Raw genomic sequence first — 14823 nt, forward strand, 5'->3', positions numbered from 1 at the left:
ATGATGAAACTGCGGAACATGAACAGCCAGTAGCTTGCACATGATGTCCTCCCAGAATCTGAGCAACACAATTTAGCTGACTGGAACAACGAAAATACAAGTTCTTTATTTCGACACGAACCAAGTCTGCACACCAGAAACACAGTAATAACTAAGCATTACCAAGTTTAAGACTCCAAATTCATGAAATAGCCATCACACAACTACATACTGCTTTCAAAGGTAATAAGCCCAACATCGGTATCATCCTTGAGATGATTATCAATACTAAGCAGAAGAGGACACTTTATCACTCGTCCTCTGACTCTGACTCGGCATTCTGAAGCCATTCTATGAAAGGCTTAATATTCTTCCAAACTGCGGAGCTCTTACTGGCACCGGTCAGACCTTCTTTGTACCACTTCATTATGCACTCTTCCTCCAATACATCTCCATCGTAAAGAGATTTAGCCACCAGAGCAACTTCCTTCACTGCATCCCCACCAAACTTCCCACAGAATGCTTCCATAGCCCGCAGCAGACACATCTGAGATTCCTCATCCTGCACTGCAGCTGCAAGGTACTTTTTCTTCTTGTCAACCTCTTTTGCGAACCCTTTACCTGCACCTTCACCTTCAAAGAGGGCTTCGAATAGTGCATTCATTATCTCTTGATGGGACCCAGGCAGAGACGAGCTAAGCTCGCTAGGTATGGACCCCTTCAGCATAGCTTTGATTTCAATAATTAACTGATTATGAGTGCTAGGCTTCTCCACTACTTCAGGTCCAATTTTGGGAGCTTCCTCTTTCTTCTCTTGATTTACTTTCTTCTCTTCCTCGTCAGGCACATTACCAGTGGAAAGCATCACCATTTCAGCAGTAACAGCATTCAGTTGTTCCTGTATGCGCTGGCGAGCTGCTTCAGCAGATGTGTCAGTCTGCCACTGCACACCATCATCATCATTATCATCAGCTACCTCATTGTCATCAGCCTGACTATCAGGTGGGGAGGAGCGTTCCTCATCTGAGCCTGTTGGCTTCTTCTTAGAAGCAACACGTTTAGAACTTGCTCCATCTTTAGATGATACAGTACCCTTCTTCTTTGTCTCTTTCTTCAGCTTCTTCAGTTCCTCATCAGCAGCTTCCCCTTCCTTGAGTCTTTCCTTCTCTGCTCGTCTCATTCCCTTCTTGTCTTTTGATGCCTTTTTCTGTTCTGGTGGGTTCTTCAGGATAAAAGTAGTGAGCTTGTCCCTCATGTCTACATCAGACACAAAACCACAAGCAGCACATTTGAGGGTGATCATCTGGGTTTTTGTGATTATTATTTCAGTCTCAGGATTACCACATCCATAGCACTGCACATACTTCTTGATGAAGTTCTCTAGAAGCCCTGCTAATTTGGCAGTGTCGTGAGCTCCATTAACAAGTGAAGTGCAAGTTTTCTCATCAAACTTGGATTGGGCACCAAGCTCACAGCCAAAGTACTTTGTCGTGTAGGTGGCTGGTCTGTGCAAGGCCTTTGCAATGTCCACCATGTTCACTACGTTTGTCTTGATGCCATTCCCACGACCTTCTATTTTGGTTATCATCTTCGGCATCTTATACCGATAGAAAGCATCATCGCTGTTTGAAGCACCAATATTCTGCAAAGCCATGTTTGCCCAAGGAAATATGACAAAGTGGCACTCTTTAACAGTAATATCAGACAATAGAAGCAGGCACTAAGAATCTTTTTTGTTCAATGCCCCAATAATCTGTCACTATAAAGAAAAGTTGCTCCCAGCTGCAACTTCCTATAAGTGTAGTCTCTCGAAAAGGCTCAAGATGCAGACAACTGGCTCTTTCCAAAGAGCATATGTACTTTTTTCTGGATGTAGGGCAATATTCTCCAAGTAACCCAATCGATCCCAAGTAGAAAGAATCGCGTTCAGACATAAAAAACACCCTGCACTTAACGCCCTCCACTTTGACAGCTACAAGAGGTCCAAAGCAATGCTGAGTGCTGACAACTTCAGTTTAAAATTAAGAGGTCCTGCATCACATGAAACAAAACCACTTTGACCACCAGTATGATAAGCAACAACTGTTTGTTCATTTTAAGAAAACCTCAAAAAATAACCTAATCCAAATATAACTGGTGGGAGAATAAACTTCTGTCCAAGAAAGCCTATGGCAAAGTATCTGTATCAAATGTGGATTTAAGGAGATCAAAAATATATATACTTAACAAGCATGGTTTACATAGTTTAAAACTGCTTAAAGGAATAATGTTCTGCTGTTCCATGTGCTATCAACCCATGAGAGTGGATGACTGAAAATCATAGCATTGAATTTCACATAATTATAAGATTATGGAGTCAGTTAAGGTACAACTTTATCTAGAAATGTCAACTAGCCAATGAATGAAAACAAAGAAGAGTCAAATTAGGAACAACAATGACAAAATTGGTTGGAAGGGATTGTGAACAGCTTAAGTAAATATTGTTCATGATTCAATGGAAAACCAATATACAATTATCAAGCTCGCTACCTAGTTCCACAAAAATCTAACATTTAACCAGCTTCATGCATCAAGGAAGGTGGCATAGCCTAATAGTAATTGATATTTCTGCTTGTGATAGTCAATTTTCCAATTTTGGTCTCCACATATTAGCTGGCAGCACTCTTCACCTCTTTCACGGTTACTTTATCTGCTAACCACTATCTACTATGTATTATTATACATTGTCCCGGTACCTTCAATAAATTTGTTGTTGAATAAAAAATCATGGGAAAAGTTACTAGCCAAATATCTAGTGTAGCACAAGGCTGAACCATGTCAGAATCACCCTTGTTCAAAGGCTTCATGTGCTTGTGAGTGCATGGTAGTGAACCACAATTCTCAAAATAGGATTTCAATGTAAGCTTAACCTGCGTACACCATCTCCGTATGTGTAAGGTACAATACTTGGTATACATTAATCTAAACAAATAGATCCAAAGTAGCTTTGGCACCATTCAACATGACCCAAGTAACCCAAAGCCTACGAACTCCAGTCAAGGGAACTCAACCATACAGCCCAATATGCCTAAGATCAACTTATCAGTGATAGATATATCAAACGTTAGACCAAATTGAACACAACCTCACACACTGAGGTGGGACTATTGGAGTGTGATAGGGTGAAATTCAATGAAAAAAATTCCATGAATGCATTAAATGAGAAAAAAATGCTATATTTTGATTCATGATTTAAAATTTCGGTTAACAGACCCATATTCATGACACTGATTGTACCAACTATAATAATCTAAGCAACAAACATAGAGCAACATCGTTTTTGATATTGCAAATAATGGCTCAGAAAGATAACATCTAACAATCAGCCATCCAGGCTCTATACAAGTTCCATTTTATTGAATTACAGCAGAAGCAACATATAAAAAGCTCAATCTGTAAATACATATTATTACAGTGTCCACGATATAAATGAAGCATATTCATATCCTAAACCTAAGTTACTCCTTACCATGCTTTTAAATTAGTTCACTTCAAACCTTAATGACTGACCACTATCTTCTAAAAATAATTAATTTCCATAAATTTTCAGTGAAACCAAGTCCTGAACTCATCACCGAATAAAGATATTAAGCATTTATTGACATCCGACAAATAAAAAAGGAACTTTCAGGTAATAAGGAAACCAGGGAAAGGATAATTAAACATTTGCACCTATCTTGTCTTAATATAGTATTTCACCAGTACTCAATATCAGCACGGTGCATGGGGTAGGGCAGGTGCTTGAATCCGTGCTTTAATATTGTAGCTATGGCCAGAAAAATTAAACCCTAGAGACATACTTATGTCAAAACCCATTTAACATATCAAAGTTAAGTTTTAGAGCCATAGCATACAAGTCAAACATCAAATTACAAGCTTTAATCATCAATCGAAAATAAGACATACAAATTTCCCAAGCACGTGCTGCCATGACGAAGGAACCAAATAAAAGCGTGTTACAACTACAAAAACACTATCAGAAAATGGAATTAACTTTCTCAAATAGCTAAATCAGGCTGAATTTCCCAAAAAGGAAGCAACAGTAACATAAGATATCAAAATGCCCCGACAAATTCGCGGATCCATAACAGCAGGCAATCAACCCACGGCAAAAGAGCGAACCGGATCCAAGTCTTAGAAGGAACCCACTTAGAACAGACACAGTCGTCAAGCATACTGAGAAATCAATCGAAGTACTCGAACGAACAAGGAGATCCGAGCAACAATAACGAAGAAAGGAAGGAAGCCGACCACCTTGACGACGCCACCGCACTTCTCCCCGAGCCGAATTGGGAAGTACAGAAGGGGTAAGGGAAGCGGAGAGCTTTATAGAGGGCGAAAACAGAAGGCGAAGGGACGAAGAAACCCTAAGGTCTACAGATACGTGGATGCGGAGCTCTCTTTAACACATAGAAACTTCTATGCGGATACATCAGCTGCCGGTGGCTTGTCTATAGGTCAAAGATTGCACAGGTGAGGACGAATGCGAATTAGCTCTAACTGGTCAACCAACGAACAGGGAACAACACCAGTATGCGCCCGTGTGCGCACGAGAAGAGGCAGACTGACGGACAAAGTTGTTGGATTTTCCTGTAGTTTGAACCACGTCAGACAGCGATCCTAACCCACTTCCAGTGCTGGACAGCACGCGCCGCAGCGGGAGACGAGAACATGACATCTGTGTCTTTGAGATTAGGGGCCGACGTGACCGACTATGGTTTTATTCGAGATATTATTATGTAGCCCATCTCCGCCGTTGGATCGGCTTGTAAACTAGAACGAATCTTGGGCACTTCGTGTCTGGAGTGCACGTCATTGTCATGTATGCACAAAACATGGATAACTGATGGGCGCTACTATTTCGATGGGGACTTGAAATAATATATGAATCAGATATGTCAATATTCAATATTTTTATGATCAATTATGATTACAAAACAAATATTACGTTAAGTGATATCTTCAAACATATTTTTAATATAAAATTAATCATACGAGTGATATATGATTGATATATTATAGCTTTAGCGATCATATAAACAATACATGATCGAGTGATATGTAGAGGTTAGATAGACAACATGTGATCGATACCTCGATATTTGGACTAAATCATATTAATGTCTCATATTTGATATGGCTTCCAATTCCGACAACAAATCATTTGATTTGATTGATATTGAGATATGACGAGGCATTTCAATTGCCGCAATGGGTGGCATATGATGAGTCAATGAGGTAACAGTTCTATCACACACTGATAAATCCTGAGAACATATACAAGTCTGATGCTAAAGTTTGATATATTTAAGGAGCAATTAACATAAGCCACTAAATTGCAGGGTGATTACCACAAACTAATCTATACTTTTTCTTTCTTTGACTTCATTCATGCATTCTTATCAAGCATGATCACAATCCAAACATCCTAAAGTGAGTTACAAAGCAGCACATTCCATCTAATTTATGGATCTAAAGCACAGCAAGATGCAAAGATCTGCTCTTTACTTGGATCACCATGTATCGCTCTTCTCTGCCATGAACACTCTGCTTCATTCACGCGAAGGATACTGGCTGCAAGTCTCCTCCTCATCTACCTCGAGTTGATCTGTGACTTCACTTCCATGAGTAACTGATCCTGAGGAAGCATCAGAAGCCAAGGAATCGTCGTCGTCGTGCTCACCGTCGGCAACCACTTGGCCACCATCATGCATGGGTGTTGCAAGGTACATGGTCCAACCAGACTGGCTGCTGTCACACTCTTCTCCCTCTGCAGTTACCTCAGAAGAAGACTCCATGTTCATGCTGATCAGGTGTAGAGCACACAACCTGCAGAAAGAATCCTGCCGAAGGAATGTTAGCTGCAGCTGCAAATGTCAGAGAGAAGGAAATGAACTCACACACACCTCTTTTATGTTCTTCAGCTGTGTGTCTTAAGAACATTGAAGCTATCACAACTCAACAAGTACAGAGAGGTCACAGCATCAGATGAGCTATCAATGGAGATCTTTTGACAGCCCATCAAGCCAAGTAGGAGGAGATGCAGCAGCAACTGGAAGCCATGTTCTAAGGCTTGATCCACATTCTTCCTCCATGGAGAGAGCTGGATTCATGGCTATTAACTAAGCAAGACAGCCTATCCTCACAACTGTCCATCACACACCAGCAACCTTTTTAGCACTGTCTTGTCATCAACCCAGAAGGTAGAGATCTTAAATGCACAGTGTGGGGATCCCATGTGGACTCCATGGGGCTTCTTTAGAGATCATTGTGGGGTAGATGAGGCTGTCATGAGAGCAATCAATACTGCTGCTTCATCTACTCTGCCCTTTCTTTCTTCCTTGTTCACCCCAAAAAATGAAACAAAGGTGCTAATGCAATGCCTCCTCAGAGAAAAGGGAACATGGAACTTATGGTGTACAGTCCTAGTGCATCAACAAGTTCTGGTGAACCCTAAGTGTGTGATGACAGAATGCTATTGTTATTAACTTCATAATAAGCACAAATGTACATTGGTTGTACCTTTTGGCATCTCATGAGCTTTCACAAAACCACAACTAGGTTCAGTATAAATGGCAACAGCCACAGGTTTGATACACATGTAATTGAGAACAAACTGAAGGGACCACATATGTCAATTCTCTACACTGATGTTTTGGGACTACATATGGAGTGTTGTTCTCTTCCTCATCATCAAAGTCATTCATGACTGTAGCCAAGTCTTACTTCTAGTTCATTGTTCTTTATCTTTAATGCAAAAAAAACTTGTCATCCATGAAAGATGTTGATGCTCCACACATGTTTCTCTCTTTAATCTCTTGTGAGGAGATATTTTTGGGGCTCCTCCAACTTCATTTGAAGATCATGAAATGAAAAGACAGCTTGACCTTTTAGAAGATAAATACTCTTTTGGCACAATGTTGTCTTACATAAGAGAGCATTTTAGAGAAAATGTAATACAGAAATGCCCACTATCATGCTTCTACAACCACACTTATTGATACACATACACATATATACCTTCTATGAGATCTATAAATTATATTGTAAACATTGTCAACACCACAAAGGGCAGTTTTCACTTCTCAGGCAATACAAATAATAGTAAAAATACATACTGACAAGAGATTGTTCCCGACATAGAAACAGCAATTTCCAAAGCATAATTGATTACTTCAAACAAATGTCAAACATGCCAACATTGTACATAACACACAAAATTTCAGCACTTAAACCAGAATACATGAGAAAACAAAAGATGATTCAGGAAGGCAATATAGATTTGCCAGCATACCAGGACAGTAGCTTAAGCTCACAACTTGTATCTACAGAAAATAAAACTATATCCACCATTTCAAAAAGATCAAACATTTGAAGCCCCATATATAGGTTTGCATATTCATATAACAATACTTCTACCAGTGTTTTGCTATAGTTTGATATAGTATAGTGCATCATAAACAATATTGGAAATTCACTTTTGGAAGGGTGAACATGAGACATGAATATGGATCTTTCAGCTGTAAAAAGAGTTTAGGCAATTATTATGGGGTGTGACAAAAATTATTATGGTTCACAAAACTTTGCTCATCACAGGAAGGCTGTCCGGTTGCTGAATTACAATCAAATTCTGCGGAGAACAAATTTATCCTACACTGTGAAGAAGGAAGTAGAAGAGATTTACTTGAGAAAAGTACAAGCTAAAAATAAGAAAATATAGGATATCAAAGACGTTAAGAGTTCAAGTGTCCAAGTTGGCTGGAGAAGAACTGATGGAATCATAGGAACCACAATGGAACCAACGATCCAACCAATCACAAGAGCTGCAAATCTGGAGACAGGAAAATGGCTAATCAGCAAAAATAGCATCTTTACAACTATTAAGTTTTTACATAATTAAAATCACTTACCCAGTTAATGAGGCTCTCAAAACATTCTTCATTTTGTCATTTAGGAAATAGACACATGACAGAAGTGAGAGTGCAACCTGTACAAGAACAGGAAATAATAAAAATTCAATCAGTAAGTTATAATTTGCCACTAATTAATAATATTACATCAATGCAAATGAAAAAACATAAATCCCGATTATAAATGAAACTGTAAATACACAAAAACATACTAGATGACTCAGAGTATGGTACTGCCTAAAATGTTAGGATCACATAAAAAACATATAGATCACGAGCATACTTGAAATGCAGGTCCCGTCTCAGCAGAGTTTATTAGACTCCATGCCCCCATGAAACCAAAGAGGAATAGTCTTCTAAGGATCACATCAGTTGGAGGCATTTCAACATAATCCAGCAATCTTTTTATCCATGGTGGTGATTCCTCTACTTTATTTTTTAGCCTGCTTTTCAGATTTATTTTTGACTTCTTACGCTTCCAGAAACTGGCCATAAGTATCTTCTCGTAAGCAGCTTCAATTGACTCGACACTACTCTCATGCCCAGCATATTGATTCAAAAGAAAATTTCGAGCATCTAAGATTTCTTCTTCTGAAGCATCATGAGTCACACCAAGACGTTTATATGGATCCCAGACATTCATTCTAGGAAATTTAGGTATATTTCCTGCAGGAAAATACAACATATTGTGAATGATTGCATATGGAAATTGCAATACAGGTAAAGTAACAATAATTACCTAAGAAAACCATCATTTTCAGCTCAGGTAACATACTATACAAGACAAAGACAAGATAGTATTTTGTCCAAGGTTTGGTCAATGCTATCATGGTAACAAAAAAATATGTGCAGATAATCTATTTATGAAGGGATAGAGGCGACACAATTTCAACATTTGGAGCCTAAACAAAGCAATGAGTGCCGCAAATAACAGCTTATCATACTATTAAATCACTTATTATCCAGAATGTTAACGAAGGTCAAAAATAAAGTACGGCCAACAGATTGTATCTGGGGGAATTCAATAGATGCAATTGAAGAAGCAAAAATATAATTCAGTAATAAAGTACCATCAGAAGCTATGAAGCATAGACACTTCAAAATACTTGCTGTGTCCATGTTGGACACCAATTCTTGCCAGATATTTATAGACATGTCGGATACTTCAAATAGTATATGGAACACATAGAGAATCTACAGCCATCATGCCCAGTATCCATTATTTATAGATTAAAAAGGTGGGATAAAAAATAACTCAAAAGTTCCTACTTTTATGCCATCAATACCTCACTACACGTCTAAATGCAGACAAATATTTTATATGTTATTTTATAACTTATCCACACTACCAATACATCTGAATTTGTGGTTCAAACAAATTGCTATTGCTCAACTGACACTCCCAAGAGCCCACTACTCGTTCATTTTCTTTTTTTGTATAATAATTTTGGTTTTTTGAGATATTTACTTGAGCCTTTTGTTCATGCCAAAGGTGGCAATTTTCACAATATGATGATTTACAAGAATAGGGAATCATAAATCAATTTCTTATAACAAAAACAATCATGACACCGAAACCAAAACGTTATGCGAATGAATGCTAGCCAATAAGAGACTTAAGCTTTTAGGGATTCTTTCATTTCCTTTGTTCAGCAAATAGAAAGTACACGGACACTTGTTTTACTCAGACTAACAAAGATGTTTCTCGCTGGAAATCATGGAAAAGTTCCACTTTTCTTACTGAAATCATAGCTCCCGCCGTCGGCAACACCGCCGAGCGCGACGTCCATGGAGCAACTGGGGCTTCTGGGAGCCACAACGCGCGTCCTCCTCGGCACTTTAGGTTTCCTGCAAAACACCCCACGTGAGTCCAAAATCCGCCTCAAGTACCGGAAGTCTCATAGCATAGAAGAGCGAGTTAGGCACCATGCGGAAAGGAGATCGAGATTTCTAGGGCACGGGTGGCGACGATGGCTCGGGCGAAGCGAGAGGCGAGACCAGCAGCTCGGAGGATTGAAGAGGAAAAGAGCGGACATCTCCCTCACCGCCTCTCTTCCTCTCTCTCCTCGAAAAGGAAGAGCCGATCGCTGCGGCGATGGATGTTTATGATAAGACGCTCTCTCGTCGGGCCCCTAAAGCTTTGGGTTTGGGCCGGACGAGGGGTAAGTAGGATCAATTAGGCCCAATCGAGGACCATTGATTTGGGTCCGGTTTAGAATAACGGGCTCACATAAGAACGTCTCTGGATCCGACAAATTAACTCGACTTTCCTACCCATGTGTTTATCCTAAGAGATATTGGTTTTATTAGGGTCCCACATCTGACTCCGTTGCTGCTTGTCAGTGAAAGTAATGCCGGTAATTCTGTTGGTGAGTAGAAGAAGTATAATTTGTGTCGGAAGGAAGCCCGTCTCTCATTAAAGAGTCCAAACAGCCGACATAACGCCATTAGCAGCGGTGGCAGAAGCAGTGAGGGATCTCTCTCTCTCTCTCTCGCTCTCGCGCACACACTTCCCTTCGAGGGTAGTGAGGGAGCCATTTCGATCTTGATTCGATCTCCATCCTCCAATGCCGCGTGTCGATCCCTCCACTGTTGCTCTTCCTCGTCGTCTCCTTAATTTCGGTGGTTTCTTCTTCGTCGTCTGCTTCTTCTCATCGTCATCCGTCAACGCCTCGGTGCACAGCTACATTGGCAAGAAGTTCGCGCCCAAGGGCAATGCGTTCGTCCTCCATGGCGGCAGCGAGGGCCTCTTCGCCTCCCTCCCCGATCCCAATGCCACCGCCGGCCTCGGGGACGCCTTCATCCGGTAATTCCCCGCGCCCTCGATTCTTTGCTAGATCTGGAGCGTTCTTGATGTGGATTTGCGGGTTTAAAGGAATTGGGTATCGTAATATGAGAAGCTGTGGTCCTTGAAGGAGGTTCGAGGGCTTGTCGCTGGAATGGTGCTTGGATCCGGGCATCATGAGGATTTTTATATTTAAAATCAATTGCCTGTTCGATCGGTCAAAAATTCAATTTTGTTGCTGTAAAATCACTTTCTGGATTGATTCTATTAGTACCAGTTTTAGTTCAGCAATTTTCAAATGCAATTGCATGTTTTGTTTGGTATAACTATCATTGTAGCATGGTTTTGGTGTGAACAAATTATACAGATTAAGAGAAGGGAATTGGATGCAGTCAAACATGCGCCATCAAATTTCCATGATGTCCAACTTTTTGCATAAATTTCAATCTTTAGTCAGTTTAGATGCCCTGGAAATGCCTCTTCTAGCTCTCTAGTGACATTCCAAAGCTTTCAGTTGTCATATTTGGTTCCAAGTTGTTGATTATTTAGGGGAAACCATTACAAATTTTAGTAATTTGTAGTCTTATTTCTATTTAGTTTGTTAGGAAATCCAAAAGTGTGAGATATAGTAAGGACCTTTGTTATCTTATTAAGTTTCTAGAATTTTTGGGTTTTCTACTAATGCAACTTTTAGGGGGTAGTCTTTATAAAGGCCCTAGAGAGAGTGAGAAGAAACGTTATTTTGGTGACCCTTAGTTGTTTACAAACAGGAGTTAAGGGAGAAATATCAATATTTCTGAATAACAATGTTGCATTCTATCTTCTTCTTTTTTTTTCTATTCTTCTTCTTTTTCGTTTCTCTTTCACTTTTCTTTGTTATATTGCATAAAAAATTATCTTCTTTATACCATTTCTATGGTCCTCTGCCCCATTCCATTTGCATCACAATCATTAAAAAGTAATTAAGTGTAGATAATTAAATGCATGAATATTGCAACTCCTAAATGGTGACCAGATGATCTTTGATTAGTTCGTTAGTGAGAGTTTAGGATGTTTTCTGCTACCTTGATCACTTGTTGGTGCAATTTATTTCTTGGATATGTAGCGTGTTTTTTCTTTTTATTTGGGGCTTAAAGATTTATATGTATATATTTATATGTATGTCTCTGTAAGTATAAATTGACACAGAGAAATAAAATGTTTTACATCTGAGTTTTAGTCTGAAAGGACAATTAGTTTGCAAGATTTTCTTCTCAAAATCAAACTAAAAATATGAATAGTATTTCTTGTGCCATATAAAGGGAAACCTGTTATGATAATACTATACAAGATTTCTCATGGTTTTCCATCCTTTATTTTCAGCTTCGAGAAGATCACTTTCACACGGATGGAGCAATCTGTAGAAAATAGTAAAAGTACTGATCCCATTGTGGTGCAAGCCATCATATTTGAAGTAGAAGATCGGGAGACAATTGGTGGTTCAGCTTATGGTGGTCAGCGAGCTGTTTGCTGCACACCAGATCTGGCAAAATTAGGTGCTTGCACTCAGGGCAAAGTCATCTACCGACCCTCCTCTCGAAACCCTAACTGGCCTCAAGTGCTTGCTGCTACTTTTAATGGAAAGGATCTTGTTGCAACATTGCCATCCCAGAGCATACCCATCACAAGAACTGGGATGTATAACCTGTATTTTATATATTGTGATCCAGCACTCAATGGGTTGGTCATAGATGGGAATACCGTGTGGAAAAATCCCACTGGATACCTTCCAGGAAGAATGGCTCCTCTCATGAACTTTTATGGATTCATGTCTCTTGCATTCGTGATACTTGGAATATTTTGGTTTTCCCAGTATGTGAGATTTTGGAGGGAGGTTCTTCCACTTCAGAACTGTATAACATTTGTCATCGCATTGGGAATGTTTGAAATGACATTGTGGTATTTTGAGTATGCTAAATTTAATGAAACTGGATTCAGACCAATGGGGATCACCTTTTGGGCAGTAACCTTTGGTACAGTTAAAAGAACAGTGTCACGGATAATTATTCTTGTTGTTTCAATGGGGTTCGGAGTTGTCAGGCCTACTCTGGGAGGTCTCACTTCTAAGGTGATTATGCTTGGAGCAACATTTTTTCTAGCATCTGAGATACTTGAGTTGGTAGAGAATGTTGGTGCTGTAAGCGATCTTGCCGGAAAAGCAAGATTGATTTTGGTTCTTCCTGTGGCATTCTTGGATGCATTTTTTATTCTTTGGATATTTACTTCTCTTTCCAAGACTCTGGACAAACTCCAGGTACTTGCACATTTCTGATTTACCCTAATGGCTGTCACTCATAAACTTATACATAACTGATTTGTTTCTGTCCAGTTGCTAAGACATGTTGCTTCTCCTTAGGATCAATTTTATTTAGCACAATTTATGCCATAAACATCTTTTGCCAAAAGTTGTCTAAAAAATTAGCCTAATAATTGCTCTTTTTTTTAATATATTTCTACAGGCAAGACGATTGATGGCCAAGTTAGATATTTATAGGAAATTCACGAATGCATTGGTTGTAGCTGTTGTTGTATCTGTTTGTTGGATTGGCTATGAGGTAATGACCATCTATTTTTCATCATCGTGAAAACAGTTAGTTTGCTCAGGCAACCTTGCAGTGTGCAGTATACAAGACTAGTGGCAGTAAATTTTATGCCCTGGATACCTGAATTGATTCTTTGATGGTGCCGAAAGTTAGTACTATGAAATTAAGAACATAATATCTCTTGCTCGTTGGTGTACTTACTTCATATGGTAGAGTAATCTGGGATCACTCTTTGCTTGCATATTTATACATTGACACAGTTGGTTTTCTTGGTACCACACTAGATGATTTTATCTCCTTGCATATTTTATCTACTGCCTTGCACGTTAATGTGCTCTTCTTTTTGCAGCTTTATTTCAAGTCAACTGATGTATATAACGAGCAGTGGCAGAATGCCTGGATTATTTCTGCCTTTTGGCAGGTCCTCTCCTTTGCTCTTCTCTGTGTGATTGCAGCTCTTTGGGCACCCTCTCAAAACTCAATGAGGTGATAGTCCTGGATCTCAAGGATCCTGCACTTAACTTTCTTCTTTCCAATTTTATGTCTACTTTTTCTGGATGGTACTCCAAATAATTTAAGCATTGACATGACAGAAATACCATTGCTACCAAAAACAAATGGGGTTTATATGGCATGAATTTTGTGGCTATTTATTGTTTTAAGTTGTTACTATCTCACTATTTTATCATTTAAAATTGTCACCATCTCACAACTATTCTATGAAAAAGTAGTATTTATAAACTCTATTGAAAGAGCAGTAAATTTCTAAAATTAATGCAGGCAGTCCATGTGGTTGCGTGTATAGAACTCATATGCTTTTACCATTTTTTGTTATAGCATGAGAACTTCTTTTGGCCTGAATGTAGGCTGACTAAATTTATTGTTCCATTCTCCTAAATAATGCAAGCTCAAAGATATGTTATGATTGTGGTTTGAATGTTGACGGCAGTGCATTGTTGCTTTTCCTGATTTCTTACACTAGCATCTTTTAAATATCTATTTTCGTTCTGTTAGTGCTATCTGGATTTATGACTTGCACCTTTATCTTTCAGATATGCTTACTCAGATGATGGAACTGAAGATTTTGAGCGAGAGGATTCACTTTTTCTAATAAAGCCAGGACCAATTCCTTCGAAGGATGCTCGTAGTTCTGCCAGTCTGATGGAGGCTAAAGTAACTGTGAGCACCAATGCTACTGCCTCACACGATGAGGACCGCGAAGAAGATAAAAGGGAGTAGCGACAATTAGCTTCTACCTGCTTGTGGTTGCCAATATCTGTCTTAGTGAATTTGGTAAACTTGTATGAACCAGCAGTATCTTACTTAAATGGATATAATGATATCTTCCATTCTTCGCAGGTATAAAATTTTGTACTAATTTCTGCTTTTATAGAAACTGGCATTTAGTAATCTTCCACTTCCCCTTTTCTTGGTCTTTTTTTTTCATTTCTTTGTGCTGAGTTGGTCTATTCTATGTTGAGCCAGATTCTTCAAAAATATGTGCTCTGATTTCTTCACTTGCAATCTT

General features: G+C 39.1%; 3 protein-coding genes across 6 annotated transcripts; 1 reads left to right on the top strand and 2 right to left on the bottom strand.

Annotated features, from left to right (window-relative positions):
• Positions 1-77: 77 nt before the first annotated feature.
• LOC135645782 (eukaryotic translation initiation factor 5-like) lies at positions 78-4424 on the bottom strand. Of its 3 annotated transcripts, none has more exons than XM_065164504.1 (2): positions 4273-4424; positions 78-2010 (listed from the first exon to the last, which is right to left on the bottom strand). In XM_065164504.1, exon 2 carries the CDS (start codon positions 1631-1633, stop codon positions 290-292), a length of 1344 nt encoding a protein of 447 aa, XP_065020576.1. In that variant the 5' UTR covers positions 1634-2010; positions 4273-4424; the 3' UTR covers positions 78-289. The 3 variants fall into 3 exon arrangements, with proteins under 3 accessions (XP_065020576.1, XP_065020578.1, XP_065020577.1); XM_065164506.1 differs by having other exon boundaries at positions 4270-4290; XM_065164505.1 differs by lacking the exon at positions 4273-4424 and adding an exon at positions 4141-4161.
• Positions 4425-7539: 3115 nt separating this feature from the next.
• LOC103996352 (protein CHAPERONE-LIKE PROTEIN OF POR1, chloroplastic) lies at positions 7540-10024 on the bottom strand. Its single transcript, XM_009417262.3, has 5 exons — positions 9855-10024; positions 9670-9776; positions 8212-8594; positions 7929-8005; positions 7540-7849 (listed from the first exon to the last, which is right to left on the bottom strand). The coding sequence occupies exons 1-5, from the start codon at positions 9962-9964 to the stop codon at positions 7699-7701; spliced, it is 828 nt and encodes a 275-aa protein (XP_009415537.2). The 5' UTR covers positions 9965-10024; the 3' UTR covers positions 7540-7698.
• A 342-nt stretch (positions 10025-10366) lies between these two features.
• LOC135644926 (uncharacterized) lies at positions 10367-14812 on the top strand. 2 transcript variants are annotated; one of them, XM_065162906.1, is made up of 5 exons: positions 10367-10734; positions 12076-13006; positions 13212-13307; positions 13645-13781; positions 14348-14812. In XM_065162906.1, the coding sequence occupies exons 1-5, from the start codon at positions 10496-10498 to the stop codon at positions 14532-14534; spliced, it is 1590 nt and encodes a 529-aa protein (XP_065018978.1). In that variant the 5' UTR covers positions 10367-10495; the 3' UTR covers positions 14535-14812. The 2 variants fall into 2 exon arrangements, with proteins under 2 accessions (XP_065018978.1, XP_065018979.1); XM_065162907.1 differs by lacking the exon at positions 13212-13307.
• Positions 14813-14823: the final 11 nt, after the last annotated feature.

Source organism: Musa acuminata, chromosome BXJ3-8 (genome assembly GCF_036884655.1).
Source record: "Musa acuminata AAA Group cultivar baxijiao chromosome BXJ3-8, Cavendish_Baxijiao_AAA, whole genome shotgun sequence".
NCBI classification, from domain to species: Eukaryota; Viridiplantae; Streptophyta; class Magnoliopsida; order Zingiberales; family Musaceae; genus Musa; species Musa acuminata.

Coding starts and splice junctions, on each gene's coding strand:
- LOC135645782 (XM_065164504.1), bottom strand. CDS start 1,633: ATGGCTTTGCAGAATATTGGTGCTTCAAACAGCGATGATGCTTTCTAT.
- LOC103996352 (XM_009417262.3), bottom strand. CDS start 9,964: ATGTCCGCTCTTTTCCTCTTCAATCCTCCGAGCTGCTGGTCTCGCCTC. Junction 9,777..9,854: donor CTCGATCTCCTTTCCGCATG/GTGCCTAACTCG, acceptor GGTGTTTTGCAG/GAAACCTAAAGTGCCGAGGA. Junction 8,006..8,211: donor AGACGGGACCTGCATTTCAA/GTATGCTCGTGA, acceptor GTTCTTGTACAG/GTTGCACTCTCACTTCTGTC.
- LOC135644926 (XM_065162906.1), top strand. CDS start 10,496: ATGCCGCGTGTCGATCCCTCCACTGTTGCTCTTCCTCGTCGTCTCCTT. Junction 13,007..13,211: donor AGACTCTGGACAAACTCCAG/GTACTTGCACAT, acceptor ATATTTCTACAG/GCAAGACGATTGATGGCCAA. Junction 13,782..14,347: donor CCCTCTCAAAACTCAATGAG/GTGATAGTCCTG, acceptor TTTATCTTTCAG/ATATGCTTACTCAGATGATG.